At 50.3% G+C, this 12628-nt stretch overlaps 2 protein-coding genes across 2 annotated transcripts; both read left to right on the top strand.

The window, feature by feature from the left end:
- Positions 1–1795: 1795 nt before the first annotated feature.
- On the top strand, positions 1796–6477 carry LOC122391399. Its single transcript, XM_043385256.1, has 4 exons — positions 1796–1965; positions 3172–5465; positions 5791–5843; positions 6439–6477. The coding sequence occupies exons 1-4, from the start codon at positions 1796–1798 to the stop codon at positions 6475–6477; spliced, it is 2556 nt and encodes an 851-aa protein (XP_043241191.1).
- A 56-nt stretch (positions 6478–6533) lies between these two features.
- LOC122392152 lies at positions 6534–8596 on the top strand. The gene is made up of 2 exons (XM_043386731.1): positions 6534–8426; positions 8575–8596. Exon 1 carries the CDS (start codon positions 6581–6583, stop codon positions 7532–7534), a length of 954 nt encoding a protein of 317 aa, XP_043242666.1. The 5' UTR covers positions 6534–6580; the 3' UTR covers positions 7535–8426; positions 8575–8596.
- Positions 8597–12628: the final 4032 nt, after the last annotated feature.

The following is a 12628-nucleotide window of genomic DNA, read 5'->3' on the forward strand; positions in this document are numbered from 1 at the left end:
AGGGTTAAGCCTTTGAAAACCTGTAATGATTTTATCATTTGCCATCATAAGTAGAGGAGTTTGCACTCTGGTACAGAATACTAATTATAGGTACCAATTGTTCCTTTATCATCATGAGCTTGACAGCTTCAGAAAATGTACCATGTTGCATTGTCGCATCCCTTTCAAATCAATCTTACCTGTTCATTTTTGACTTCGTCTAAGAGCTTTATTAACCCGCGCCCTGATGGGGTCGGCCGAGCAACGCGGTCTGATGGGGGGGGGGCATTTTGGCCCCCCTTAAGGTCTCGAGAACCACGCAACGTAGCGACAAGCGGCAAACGGCGTTGGATAGCCCCAACGGGGAACTACCTTGTGACCCAATTTCATTGACCTCAGTCAAACCAATGACGTCACAGGTCAGGTCAAAGATCGAATTTTCACCGTTTACAGGCATTTCAAGAAATGCGTTCACTGAGAAAAATCCTGACTCCGCATGACACCCCCAGAGGGAGTTCACCAAAACGACACCCCAAAACTCCCAGGTGGTACTCCTCATTACACCCCCTCCAAAACTCTCCATTACACCCCAAAACTTCCCTCGAGAAACTCTTTGTAACTCTCCCTACCGTTTTAGAAAACTCTTCATTACACTCCTTTACCCTATCAAAACAAACAACATACTCCCTGAAACTCCATTCCATTACCCTCAATGACTCTCCTACTGCCTCATAATTACTCCCGATTACTCCATTCCATTATTCCCCAAAACTCCGTTTACAGCTTCATGGTATACTTCTTGTTATTCCCCATCAAACTCACCCAAACTTCCCATCACTCCACTCCAGCCCCTCTCCCCCCCCCCCGAAAATAAATATTGGACGAATAGCGTAACCACCCAAAGCTCGTGTACCGAAGCACAGATAAGAAATTTAAAATATATTTCAAGAAATGTGTATTCATAGTCCAGGGCGGTGGGAAGCTTAAAAAAATTAACAAACGCTTTCGACATCCTGCCGCGGCACGCTCTCCGGGGATCTCACTCCATATGCTTCACGGTCGCGAGTTTTGATGTTAAGAATCCAAAAGGCGGACTACCACAGCAGGAATGCTTGGTCTGGTGGTGCCGCTACCACCTCCTGGGCCTCGGCGAATACTGCGTCTTCTTCGTCCGGCTCTCCTTTCACGATGGTGGGATGGATATTTTGCTGGTCTCCGTTGGCTTCCGACGTGTCTTGCGGTGTTGCGACCACCGAGTCTTACTGAGGTTTCTCTTTTCTCAGGTCTTGCACTGACAGACATGTATAAATATTAACTGTGTGTGCCTGAACTGACAAGCTGGCATGATGAGATGGCATGCTGAGACTGCTATGCTGAGACTGGCATGAACTGGGAGCGGAAACTTCGGTAACGCTTTACTTTGCATATGATCTACTTTTTCATATGTTTGCTTATCATTGGTTGTTGCCATCTTCATTTTCTCTTTGTCTGTCAATGGTCATCGCTCATTAACTTCTGTGTCATTGACTGTGTTATGTGTTGTCTCTGCTTGCAGAAACCCCACTTTGCTGCATGCGCGCAGGCTGTGTTTTGTGCCATTCCTTCTGTTTCTATCTTTTTCCTTTGTTTGCCTTTCAATGTATCCTTCCCTTTACGACTTTCATTTTTGTGTACAATAAAGCGTTCATCGTACAGAAGCATGTGGGAGTACAAAGACCGCTACAGTTTCGAAGTCCGTGTTGGACATTGAAGTCTCATACCTACAAGGATCAGCTCATCTCTCTGCTGTTCAGTCTGTTGAATCTCATTGTACAAAATGGATGTCAAGTCGCTGAAAGGTGCCAGGGCTAAGAAGCTGGGAAACCTGACCAGGATCAGGAGACGTGCCTTCATCATCATCGATGCAAAGGGAAGCCGAACCCAGCTAAGCGAACTATTGAAGGATCTGGATCAGGCCTTGGAGGCAATTCAGGAGGTGAATGAGCAGTATGTGTCATTGCTGACAGAAGACGTGGAGCTTGAATCAGCTGCAGTATACATGAAGGATGTAGAGAAACAACATGAGGATGCTGTTAGCAGAATTGAAGAGCATTTGATCAGCCGGAAGGACGAGGCACCATCTGTGGCATCTGGCAGCCATGTCTCCAATTCCAAGTCCACGGCATCTGACAGAGCCAGGATTGCGGCAAAGGTAAAGCGTCTTGAAGTCGAGCAACTTGGACAACGGCTGGAGTTGCAAAAGCAAGAACAGGAAATACAGAGGAAACTTCAGCTACAGGCGGCAGAGGACGCCAGAGCAGCTGCTGAACTCGAGGCCCAGCTTCTGTGCGCCACAGAGACTGGGGATGATCTTAACAGGGATCGGATGGATGACTTTGTTGGAGAACCCGCGGCTCAGCTTCCCACTGACTGTCCTGGGCTGGATCGTGGCTCTGCTGTGGAACCTGCGACACTGGGTTCAGACCTCCCCCATTGTCTCAATGTACCACGTGATCGTTCTGAACGTCCCCATCCTGATCAGTGTCCTGTTACAGCTGGTGTAGCTGACGCTGCTGTGACCAGTGCTGGTGTCAATGTACCCACTCGGAATGGGAATGAGCTTACCACTGATGGAGCCAACCAGCATCCAGGTGCTTCTCAACTACAAACCCGTGGTGTTTCAGAACCACTGCTTCACTGTGCCCTTCCCCGACTCACACTTCCGAAGTTTGATGGTAATCCGGGAGAGTGGGTGAAGTGGTTTGCGCTCTTTCGCACCCTGGTACATGATCAGGAGATGCTGACGCCCACTGAAAAGATGATTCATCTTCAGTCTGCAGTAACCGGATTGGCGCAACAGACCATAAAGGGGCTGCTGTATGATGGGAATTTGTACGGTGAGGCGATCAAGATGCTCCAGGAAAGATTCGGCAGACAGGAGGACATTGTGAGCTCAACTCTGGAGAAGGTGTTTGCATGTCCCTCTCCTTCGCTGCAGGACCCGATCAGCCTAGAAAGATTCCAGTCCACAATCCATTGCGCCATAGCTGTGTTTGAAAGTATGAAATACGATGGGGACCTGAACAGTTTTGAGAATCTGAGGCGTGTCGTGCAAAAGCTGCCTTCAGATCTCATGAAAAGGTGGAGTGAACATGTTCTGAGTCTCGAGCCTGCAAGACCCAGTCTTCTGCACCTGGATTCCTGGTTGCGCAGGCAAGTCAGGATAGCCCTGAACTATGCTGCTGTCTCCAAGCAGCCTGGCAGGCAGCCAACAGGAAGAAGTGCCAACGAGGGGAGGAAACAAGGAGGCGCCATGGAACGGACAGTCCAGCGAACGGCACAGGTGACGGAGGCTCAGCACATGTCGGGCAAGGTCTGCATCTGCTGTGAAGCTCTCCATGATGTAACAACCTGTCCCACGTTCCTCAGCAAGCCTGTGGACGAGAAAGCCATCCTTGTCTCCAAGTCCGGAGCATGCTTCTTCTGCCTGAGGAAAGGTCATGCAGTCAGACATTGTCGTTTTGCAAAACGATGTAACATCGAGGGTTGCAAGATGAAGCACCACAGGCTGCTGCATGGCAGCAAGAGGGTCGGCGTTCAGTCCAGTAGCCAGGTGCCAGGCTCTGAGCTGGACGGACAGCGAGTGGTTGCTGCCGCATCTCTGGGTGGCAAGCCTGTAACAACTCTCCTGCAGGTGGTGCAGGTCACCATTGTCGGCAAAGGTGGTAAGACCAGGAAGGTGTGTGCGCTCCTTGATCCTGGCTCTCAGACGTCCCTGGTTGCAGAGGATGTTGTTGAAGAACTTGGTCTGGAGGGAGAGCAGCAGACACTTCGGCTGCGAAACGTGGAAGGCAGTGGCTCCCAGCAGAGGACGAGGAGGTTGCAGTTGCAGCTGATCACTGACGGAGATGAAGGCTACGCAGTTGTAGTGCCGGAAGCCTTCTCAGTGAAGGAAATCAATCTGACGGTGCCTCACTTCCCAGTGAAGCACTGGCATCATGTCCAGGGCCTGAAGCTACCGGACTGCCGTGGACGGAAGGTAGAGCTCCTCTTAGGGGCTAACGTCATCGAGGCAGTTCTCCAGCTCGAGGTGAGGACAGGAAACCCAGGGGATCCTGTAGCAATCAGGACTGTCTTCGGTTGGACGCTCACCGGATCTGTGGCTGAGCTTGTTCCCAGACAAGTGCGAGATGTGATGTTGATTCATCGGGCCACTGAGGAATCGGATCTTTGTGATGCTGTGAAGGATTTCTGGGCTACTGAGTCGTTCGGCAGTATGTTTGAAGGGCAAGTGTCTCGTTCACGTGGTGACATCCGAGCGCAGGCTACTCTCAACGAGATGACAAAGCTGCGAGATGGTCACTATGAGGTCGGATTGCTGTGGAAGGAAGACGGCGTGAAGATGCCTGACAACAGGAAGATGGCCGAGAGAAGACTGCAATCGTTGGAGAGGAGCCTGTCTCGTGACCCAGCAAAAGCTGCCGCTTATGAAGACGTTCTGATGGGCTATGTGACGAAGAACTACGCCCGCAAAGTGTCACCGGAGGAGCTGGCCAGGCCCAGCGAAAAGAGATGGCTGCTCCCCCATCACGCGGTAAGCAACCCGAACAAGTCGAAAGTCCGCGTAGTGTTCGACGTCGCTGCCCGCTGTGAAGGAATCTCCCTCAACGATGCCCTCATCACCGGCCCTGATCTCCTGCAAAGTCTGGTTGGTGTTCTGATCAGGTTCAGACAGGAGAGAGTGGCGCTCGTGGCCGATGTGGAAGCAATGTTCCACCAAGTGCGGGTGAGAGTGGAGGACCAGCCGGCGCTGAGCTTCTTGTGGCGGCACATGGATAGGAGCAGACCTCCAGATACATATCAAATGATGGTCGTCATATTTGGCGCCCGATGTAGCCCGACCCTGGCCAACTACGCTCTACGAAGAACGGCGGAGGACCACGAGGAGGACACAGATGAGTCGAGAGCCACTGTTGAATCTGTCAAGCGCAACTTCTACATGGATGACCTGCTCGTTTCGGTTCCAGATGTAGAACAGGCGAGGAAGATGCGTACGAACGTGACTGAGCTGGTGGCCAAGGGCGGTTTCCGTTTGACGAAGTGGACCACGAACAAACCAGAAGCTCTCCAAGGTGTCCCAGCTGATGAAATGAGTGCATCCGGGCTCGACTTGGCGCATCTCGGCCAGGGCACTCAGCGTGCTCTGGGATGCGTCTGGAGGCCTGGTAGCGATGCTCTCGGCGTGAAGGTAACAGACATGGACGTCCCAGCTACCAAGCGTGGCGTTCTAAGAAGACTGTCTATGGTCTTCGACCCTATTGGAATCGTCTCGCCGTTTGTTCTCAGGGTCAAGCTGCTCGTCCAGCACCTCTGGAAGCTGAAGCTCGACTGGGACTGCCAGCTGAGCGGAGAAGAACTCCTGGCTTGGGAGAGCTGGCTGTCGGAGATGCCGCATCTCGAGACCATCGAGATCCAGCGATGCTACGCGGCTGATGTTCCGCCGGATGGTGAAGTCACAGGTCGAGAGCTTCACATCTTTTGTGACGCATCCCAAAAGGCCTTTGGTGCAGTCGCATACCTCAGGATGTCATGTGCCGACGGCACGAAGACCACCTCCTTCATCATGTCACGGACTCGTCTCGCTCCCTTGAAGCAATTGACAATTGTTCGCCTTGAGCTGCAGGCTGCTGTGTTGGGGGTGAGGCTGGCCAACTTCGTCAAAGGAGAGCTCACGTGCAGTCTCGATGAAATCTTCCTGTGGACCGACAGCTCTGTGGTGCTGCGGTTCTTAAGAAACGAAAGTCGTCGGTTCCACACTTTCGTCGCCAACAGGATCGCAGAAATACAAGATTCATCAGAGACTGAGCAGTGGCACCATGTTCCCGGTGAGCTCAATCCAGCAGACGTTTGCTCTCGCGGGATGTCAGGCCCGGACCTCCAGACATGCTCACTGTGGTGGTCGGGCCCCGAGTTCTTGACCAAGGATCGTGAAGAATGGCCTACGGAACGCGTCACGTCAACGCAAAGTGCAGAAGACGCAGAAATGAAGACTCCAAATGAAGCAGTATTTGCAGCACAGAGCAGCGAGGGTCCGCTGGTAGATCCTTCCCGGTACTCATCGTGGGTAAAGTACAAGCGCACGGTGGCTTGGGTGCTGCGATTCTGCGAGAACACCAGGCGGAGTAAAGACAGCCGTGTAAGTGGAGCTCTTACGTCGGCTGAGGTCCAGTCAGCTGAGGTGTTCGTCCTCAGAGAGCTCCAACGGGCGGCGTACCATGCCGAACTGCAAGCTGTCGCCAGTGGATCTCGGCTGCCGAAGGACAGCACGCTTCTCCATCTCTCCCCGTATGTCGACGAGCGGGGACTGCTCCGAGCGAGGGGACGTCTCCGTAATGCCCCACTGGCTGAGACCTGTCGTCATCCTCTCCTCATCAGTAGGAACGATGACGTGATCAGACTGATCGTCACCGATGTCCACAGACGGGCACTGCACGCAGGTCTGGAGCAGACGCTCAGTGAACTGCGGCTTCACTACTGGATACCCAAGGCAAGATCAGTCACAAGAAAGCTCATCTACAACTGTGCGTACTGCAGGAGGAGAAGTGCGCAGCCCCCGACTCCAATGATGGCGGACCTACCGGCGAGTCGGTTTGACATGTCTCGACCGTTTGCATGTGTTGGCCTTGACTACTGTGGCCCACTCCCCGTTCGGAAGTTCCGCAAGACCGAAAAGCGCTATGTGCTGCTCATCACCTGCCTGGCGACGCGTGCATTGCGCTTGGAGCTTGTGAGCTCGATGGATACAGATGGGTTCCTCATGGCCCTCCGGCGCTTCTTTGCCCGCCGGGGGCGTCCGCGTGTCATTTGGTCAGATAATGGCACGAATCTGGTCGCAGGTGAAAAGGAGCTTAGGAGTTGTCTGGATGCGTGGAATCAGGCGCAGATCACCGACGAACTTAGTCAGCGACACATCGAGTGGCGTTTTAACCCTCCCACCGCCAGCCACATGGGCGGTGTTTGGGAGAGGTTGGTGGCGATGGTTAAGCGCGCTTTGCGAGTGGTGTTGGGCAACCAGTGTGTCAGTGAGGACGTACTGCACACCGCGCTGGTGGAAGTAGAATTCACCATCAACAGTCGCCCACTCACTTACGTGAGTTCGGACATCAATGACCCTGAGCCTCTCACGCCCAACCATTTCGTTCTGGGTAGCCCTCAGGCTGCCTTTCCTCCAGGGATGTTCACTGATGGTGATGCGTTGGGTCGAGGGAAATGGCGGCAATCCCAGGTTCTGGCCAACCAGCTCTGGCGCCGCTGGCAGCGTGAATACCTGCCCATGCTCATCCAGAGGAAGAAATGGGTTCATGAAGATCGCGATCTGCAAGTTGGAGATATCGTGCTCATGGTCGAGCAGGGGTCACCACGAGGATACTGGCCGCTGGCCAAGGTCACGGAAGTTTCTCCGGGAGATGATGGTCGTGTCCGGACTGTGACAGTGCAGACCTCCAGCGGATCTACCTATCGACGACCAGCGAACAAGATATGCTTTTTAGAAAGCTGCGTTCAGAGAAGAAACTGAGCAAACGGCCGTGAAAGTCAAGAAGAGTGAAAGTTCTGTTGCTAGGCGCTGTTTATCCTACCCCTATTCAAGTACCGTCCTGGCCCCCTGTCTTACCTGTTAAACAGTACCTCATCCATTGGCACTGACACGATGCGCCCAGCGTACTGCTCGATGCTCGACCTGGAGAAGCCTCGGGCTGCTGACGTACTGCATGGCCGCGTCCTGGAGCTGAGGGGTGGCGGCGTGCTGCGCTGGACCTGTGATCGGCTGTGTGCTCGGGACTGGTTCCGAGACCTGGCCCGCCACCGACGGGGTCTCCCGAGCTCTGGCCGCTGAGCGGAGGATGCGAGGCTGGGGAGAGGCGACGTCTGCCTGGCGCGGACGACTGCGTGAGCTGCTCGGGCGAACGCTGAGTGGAGAGGTGTAGCGGATGATGGACTCTATAGTTTGCGCACGGTTTCGGCGTTACGGTTCGCCGGCGCGGTGCGTCTGTACGATATCTGAGTGACTGGCCGGAGAACGGGCAGGTGACAGTGCATGGAGGCTGAGTGCTGGATGCTGAAGCTGCTGTGCGATATCTGCTTTTCTCTGAAATGTGCAGTGCTTGACGCGTGCGTTCGTGCGTATTTTGAGTTAATGTGTCTAGCGTAAGTTTTCGGCGGTCATTGAGCTGAACGCTGAATAATCAACGATGGTCGCTCCAGTTAGTGTTCTCCTCAGGCCTAGGATAAGCACTGGGGGGAGTGTTGCGACCACCGAGTCTTACTGAGGTTTCTCTTTTCTCAGGTCTTGCACTGACAGACATGTATAAATATTAACTGTGTGTGCCTGAACTGACAAGCTGGCATGATGAGATGGCATGCTGAGACTGCTATGCTGAGACTGGCATGAACTGGGAGCGGAAACTTCGGTAACGCTTTACTTTGCATATGATCTACTTTTTCATATGTTTGCTTATCATTGGTTGTTGCCATCTTCATTTTCTCTTTGTCTGTCAATGGTCATCGCTCATTAACTTCTGTGTCATTGACTGTGTTATGTGTTGTCTCTGCTTGCAGAAACCCCACTTTGCTGCATGCGCGCAGGCTGTGTTTTGTGCCATTCCTTCTGTTTCTATCTTTTTCCTTTGTTTGCCTTTCAATGTATCCTTCCCTTTACGACTTTCATTTTTGTGTACAATAAAGCGTTCATCGTACAGAAGCATGTGGGAGTACAAAGACCGCTACATGCGGGATGCACTGCAGGCTCTCCAGCTCATCCTCTGCAAAATGTTAATAACCATGAAATTATAGGTACACCTAACATTGCGTGGCAGGAAATGGAGGAGAAATAAAAAAAGAGAAGGAGGGAAATAATGAAGGAGAAAGGGAGGGAAGGAGGGGAGGAATGAAGGAAGGAAGGGAGGAATGAATGAAGGAAGGAAGGAAGGAAGGAAGGAAGGAAGGAAGGAAGGAAGGAAGGAAGGAAGGAAGGAAGGAAGGAAGGAAGGAAGGAAGGAAGGAAGGAAGGGAGGAAGGAAGGAAGGAAGGGAGGGAGAGAGGGAGAAAGAAAGGGCGAGAGAGGGGAGTAGAAAGAGGGAGTGAGAAAGGAAGCGAGGAAAGATGGAAGGAAGAAATGAGAGAGGAGACAGAGGTAGGCAGATGAGACAAGATGGACGAGACGAGACACACGCGACCTGACGTGTTGGCACTGATACTGCATTTCGGCACATGATGTCAAAATAATGAAAGTAAGATATTGCAAAGTTAGCATACTTTTTATGCACTACAATTTTGATAAAGTTAAGTTTCAGTGAAAGTCTAAAGGGCAAGTTAACAGCATCCATCTTAGTTGCAGACACAGTAGGGAAATGCTATAAAACGTACCTACTTGAACGCTCAAAAAGTTGAGCAGGTCGCTAAAAATAAGCTAAGGGCGTCCGACGTTATACGCTGCATAGGTAGGTACACATGTTAACATTAAAGAACGAAATTCAATTATGGACACTTTCTAAAAACATACAACAATTTAGACAAAATTTATTTAAACATGCTGGTTTGTCGGTGGTTTTCATCATTCATGGCAGTGGCAGTGGAAGGTAACTGATTTTTTTTTTATGTATGGCGGCTAGGAAAATCAAGCCTTTTATGCCAAGATAGTTTAATTTTCTGGCTCTGCTTTGAAAGCCCCTCAAATTTGATATTTGTCATTGGTATAGATATTAAGATAATTGGGCAATAACAATAGGATCCATGACGTGTAAAGCTTGTGTAATCCTAACTTTCCAATTTATTCGAGGGAAATAATTACGGAGCGAGCGAAGCGAGCGTAGTCTTTCCTTAGATTAACGGAAATTTCTGAGTATGAGCGGCCGGCCGGCCGGCCGGCCGGCCGGCCGGCCGGCCGGCCGTGGTCACGCTTTTGCGAGGCTTATATCTCAGCAACCACTTGACCGATTTACATGCGGTAATTTTTGTAGGGTAGCTTCATTCCTTCTACCAAGTATTGCACTATTCCCGATGCATGTGGGTGACCCCTTATGCACGTGCCACGTGCAAAACGAAGAGGTGTCACTTTTGCAATTGTTGCAATATCTCGGTAACTACTGGGCCGATTGCGCTGAGAGTTGGCATGTAGGTAGGCACCCACTAGGCAATGCATATCCATGTGCCAGAGTTGGGGTGCTGCTGCACGTGCGCACGTGCAGGGGTCGTTTCCAGATCTCGAGAACGGCTGGACCGATTGCGCTCAAATTTGGTACACGGTTACGGAGCAGTTAGTAGGGTGCCGTGCACAAGTCAGTTGGGACCCATTTTGCACGTGCGCAAGTGCAGGGTGCCGCTTCCAGATCTCGAGAACGGCTGGGCCGATTGTGCTCAAATTTGGCACATCGCTAGAGACCGGTTAGTAGGGTGCCGTGCACAAGTCAGTTGGAGGTACCCCTCGAAATTTCGCACGTGCAAGGCTCACCCTCTCGCTCGCTCCGTTAGTCGCCCCAAAAGGCGTTATACTGGTGTATGATATTTGCTAATACCTAGAAACTCAGAGCATGCTGTTTCCGATCTTTATCTCACTCAGGAACAAAACAAATCAATTACCCTTACAGAGACCATTCCAGCCCATCAAGAACATGGGGCTACCATATGTCCTCATCGCAGCATTATAACACTTTGCACTATAAAAGCATGATGAGAAATACAGCTAAGCTTACCTTTAAATCCAAAGTAAGGTCCAATTATCCGTCACTGTATAGGTCAGGTCCGTCTAAGTCAACACGCTCTTCACTAACACTTCGCCCGCCGCCCCGCACAAAGTGCTGTGTACTACGCGCAAAAGATGGCGGCCACCGGCAGCCTCGCGACGTATGCTAAAACCCCTTCGTAACTCCCCTTTTACTCCTGTCGGAACGTTCGCGAAAAGTTTTTCGGGAGTAATGGAGAGTTGCGTCACAGAGTTATAGGGTGTCACACATGGAGTCATTTCGCCATCCATTAAGAACTCTTGAAAACTCTTTCGCAAAATGAGAAAGGCTCGAAGTTACCCTAGAACACACTTAATAACTCTGCTGGAAAGGGAGTTATCAATGGTTTTAAGGAGTTTTCAGGGGAGCATTTTCAAGAGTTTTGACCCATATGGAGTCAATTTTTTTCTCAGTAAAATCGAGCAAAATACATTTCATTGAAAATCATCGATGGGGAAATGTTTGTCAAACACATATTTTGCTATTTGAGGTCACTGATACCATGTCAGGTCACAGAGGTCAGGTCACTGAGAGTCGCAAATTAAAAATATCATGTGATGCATGTTTTATGGTCCATTTTATATGCCAAATGCGATTATGTGGGACAGGCAGCCCTTGGGGTCAGTTGAGATTATGTTTTGGTGAAGGTCAGGTCAAGGTCAGGTCAAGGTCAGGTCAAGGTCAGGTCAAGGTCAGGTCAAGGTCAGGTCAAATTAGGTCAAATTTCAAAGTTAATATTTTTGCATAAAAATGGGTATTGATTCGATGCAGCTCGTTACGGGGAGTTCAATGGTGGTCTCCGTTTTGCGCTACGTGGTCTAGAATTGCTAAAAATTGAGTTCAAAAATTTAAAGTCATCAATTTTTAACAGTTTTTTCGCTATAACTTGGCCAAAAAAAAGAGGTATCGATCTTAAAGGGACCCTCCCACCTTAACATTAGATTTGAGTTGAGATAGCCAAATTGGTGGCCATGGCCTGAAAATACCGGTTTGGGCACTCACAACATCGAAAAATGCTTTAATTCGGAAATATGGAATTTCAAACTTGCAGTTTTCGGATTCTAAGGGGCTAATGCATTGGTATGCCCCCTTAGAATTTGTGACGTCAGCGGAGATCTGACGATGTTTAAATCTTTTACTAAAACGTTTGGTAGCACGCGGTGGTATATGCTGCTTTGCGCGCAACAAATGCCGCACTTTCAAATAAAGTCGCTAGGAACAGCGGAGATCCCAAAAAGTAAACAAAAGTAAAAGTCTAATATCTTGAAAACCGGTGAATATTTTTCGATAAAATTTGGTAAATATTCGTTTTCGCTCTTTCTGAACCTAGCGACATCACTTTCATGCCAATTCATTAACTTTTTTGAAGGTGGGAGGGTCCCTTTAAATTTAGTATGTATATCGAAGAGCGCAGAAACTATCAAATAGATTCCGTTTTGTTTCGAAATTCGAATAATTTGGAAATTTTTTGAGTTTTTCTAAAAAAAATCATTTTTTGTGATTTTTTAGGTTAAAATCCCAAAATGTCGAAAATCCGAGACAGCAGTTTTGTAGCGCTGTCTTTTCTCTACACAACCACATAAAGAACTTTAAAATTGCTTTTTAACCCTCGCATGTGTGCGGCGTTTGCCAGCTTCTAATGTGTGTGTGGGGGGGGGGGGGTCGGTTGGACCCCCCTTGCCGTTTGGCCCCTGATCGAGCTAGAGCTTCGCGGAAAAAACGAGCGTGTTGCCCGTGACGAGAGGAAGCCGATGATACCCAATTTTAAGGTCCTAGGTCATTGGTTGACCTTCCAGGTCAGGTCAATGACCCAAAGCCGGGAAAATCGGGACCTGTTAGAAAGTCGTAAAGTGTGGCTGCTAAGGGGTTTTTTTCGGGGTGCTGATCACGAA

Source organism: Amphibalanus amphitrite, unplaced genomic scaffold, assembly GCF_019059575.1.
Source record: "Amphibalanus amphitrite isolate SeventyFive unplaced genomic scaffold, NRLGWU_Aamphi_draft 000022F_arrow, whole genome shotgun sequence".
Lineage (NCBI taxonomy): Eukaryota > Metazoa > Arthropoda > Thecostraca > Balanomorpha > Balanidae > Amphibalanus > Amphibalanus amphitrite.

Coding starts and splice junctions, on each gene's coding strand:
- LOC122391399 (XM_043385256.1), top strand. CDS start 1,796: ATGGATGTCAAGTCGCTGAAAGGTGCCAGGGCTAAGAAGCTGGGAAAC. Junction 5,466..5,790: donor GGCTGATGTTCCGCCGGATG/GTGAAGTCACAG, acceptor CGTCGCCAACAG/GATCGCAGAAATACAAGATT. Junction 5,844..6,438: donor GCAGTGGCACCATGTTCCCG/GTGAGCTCAATC, acceptor CGATGTCCACAG/ACGGGCACTGCACGCAGGTC.
- LOC122392152 (XM_043386731.1), top strand. CDS start 6,581: ATGATGGCGGACCTACCGGCGAGTCGGTTTGACATGTCTCGACCGTTT.